This window comes from Plasmodium reichenowi, chromosome 13 (assembly GCF_001601855.1).
Source record: "Plasmodium reichenowi strain SY57 chromosome 13, whole genome shotgun sequence".
Classification (NCBI taxonomy): Eukaryota; Apicomplexa; class Aconoidasida; order Haemosporida; family Plasmodiidae; genus Plasmodium; species Plasmodium reichenowi.
This window is the reverse complement of record NC_033658.1, coordinates 1341327-1342593: the sequence shown is the minus strand read 5'-3', so window position 1 is coordinate 1342593 and position 1267 is coordinate 1341327. Positions and strand designations below refer to the sequence as shown.

General features: G+C 18.2%; 1 protein-coding gene across 1 annotated transcript in view; it reads right to left on the bottom strand.

Moving 5' to 3' along the window:
* Positions 1-170: 170 nt before the first annotated feature.
* PRSY57_1334600 (hypothetical protein) overlaps positions 171-1267 on the bottom strand; it is a gene marked incomplete at both ends in the record, with an annotated part of 1367 nt that continues 270 nt past the window's right edge. Inside the window, one exon of the mRNA XM_012909277.2 lies at positions 171-1195. Coding sequence (XP_012764731.2) covers positions 171-1195 — 1025 coding nt within the window. The remainder of the gene's footprint in view (positions 1196-1267) is intronic.

The window sequence follows — 1267 nt, the reverse complement described above, 5'->3', positions numbered from 1 at the left end:
TTAATTTTAATTAACACAAAAAAAAAGAAAAAACACAAAAAAAGAAAAAAAAAAAAAAATAGAATAAATACACACCGTGTAACGGATTTAATATGGCTCATTTATAATACCTTATAAAATATAATTTTAAAAAGTATATTATGTATATATTAATTTTTATATATTCTGAATTAAACATTTTCTTCAATGGAATAATCTATATAATATACTCCCTTGTCCGATGAAAAAATAATTTTTCGGTTTTTATATCTTATGAAATAGGACCACTTAAAATAAAAAAGGCCCTTAGGTAATTGTACGGTTTTATAAAATACAAATGTAGATAAATTGAAAATAAAAATTTGATTTTCTACTAATATAAATAACATATTTTCTACGGATTTGTGTATGTCTAATATTTTTTTTTTTAGTTTTCTGATTCGATACATATCTATAGCTTTTTTAAAATCAAATATGATTAATCTTTTACCATTTTTTGCTACTATAATTTTTTCATCATCTAGAAATTTACCATGACTTATAAATTTAGAGGAAAAGTCTACACAAAAAATTAACTCATGTTCACATTTTTGAGCATCAGCAAAAATTTGTAAGACACGAATATGACATTTCCCAAAATTATTTTTATAACATAATAAATAATTTATATTAAAATCAAAAATGACTATATTTTTTAAGAAATTTTTGTAAAAATAACTAGAAAAATTACTTGTTATATCATATATAAATAAACTTTTTGAGTTATTAAATAATATATAGTTCTCATAATATATTACTTGTTTATTATTTGATACATCTAAATTAATCTTTTGAATAAATTGATATGATCTTACACAAAAAACATCAATACAACTTTCATAACATATATATATATTATTCTTGTCAATATATATTGATTTTATACTATTATTTCTAAACATACATAAAATATGATACTTTTTAATTATCTCACTATTATTATTATTATTTATATTATTGTGATTATTTAGTTCCTTTTTACTTATAACCACATCATCTATAGTTGATTTGCTATAGTTTTCTTTCTTTAATTCGTCTCTATTATTCAAATCGTTTATACATTTTTTCTCATCATCTGTAATATTATTATTATTATAAACATATGATATATTTGTATTTGTTTCTTTATTTTCTTTAATTGTTATTTTGTATAAACAAACTTTCCCTGTAAGAGATCCTAAAAATGAAAGAAAAAAAAAAAATAATAAATAAATATATATACATATATATATATATATATATATATATA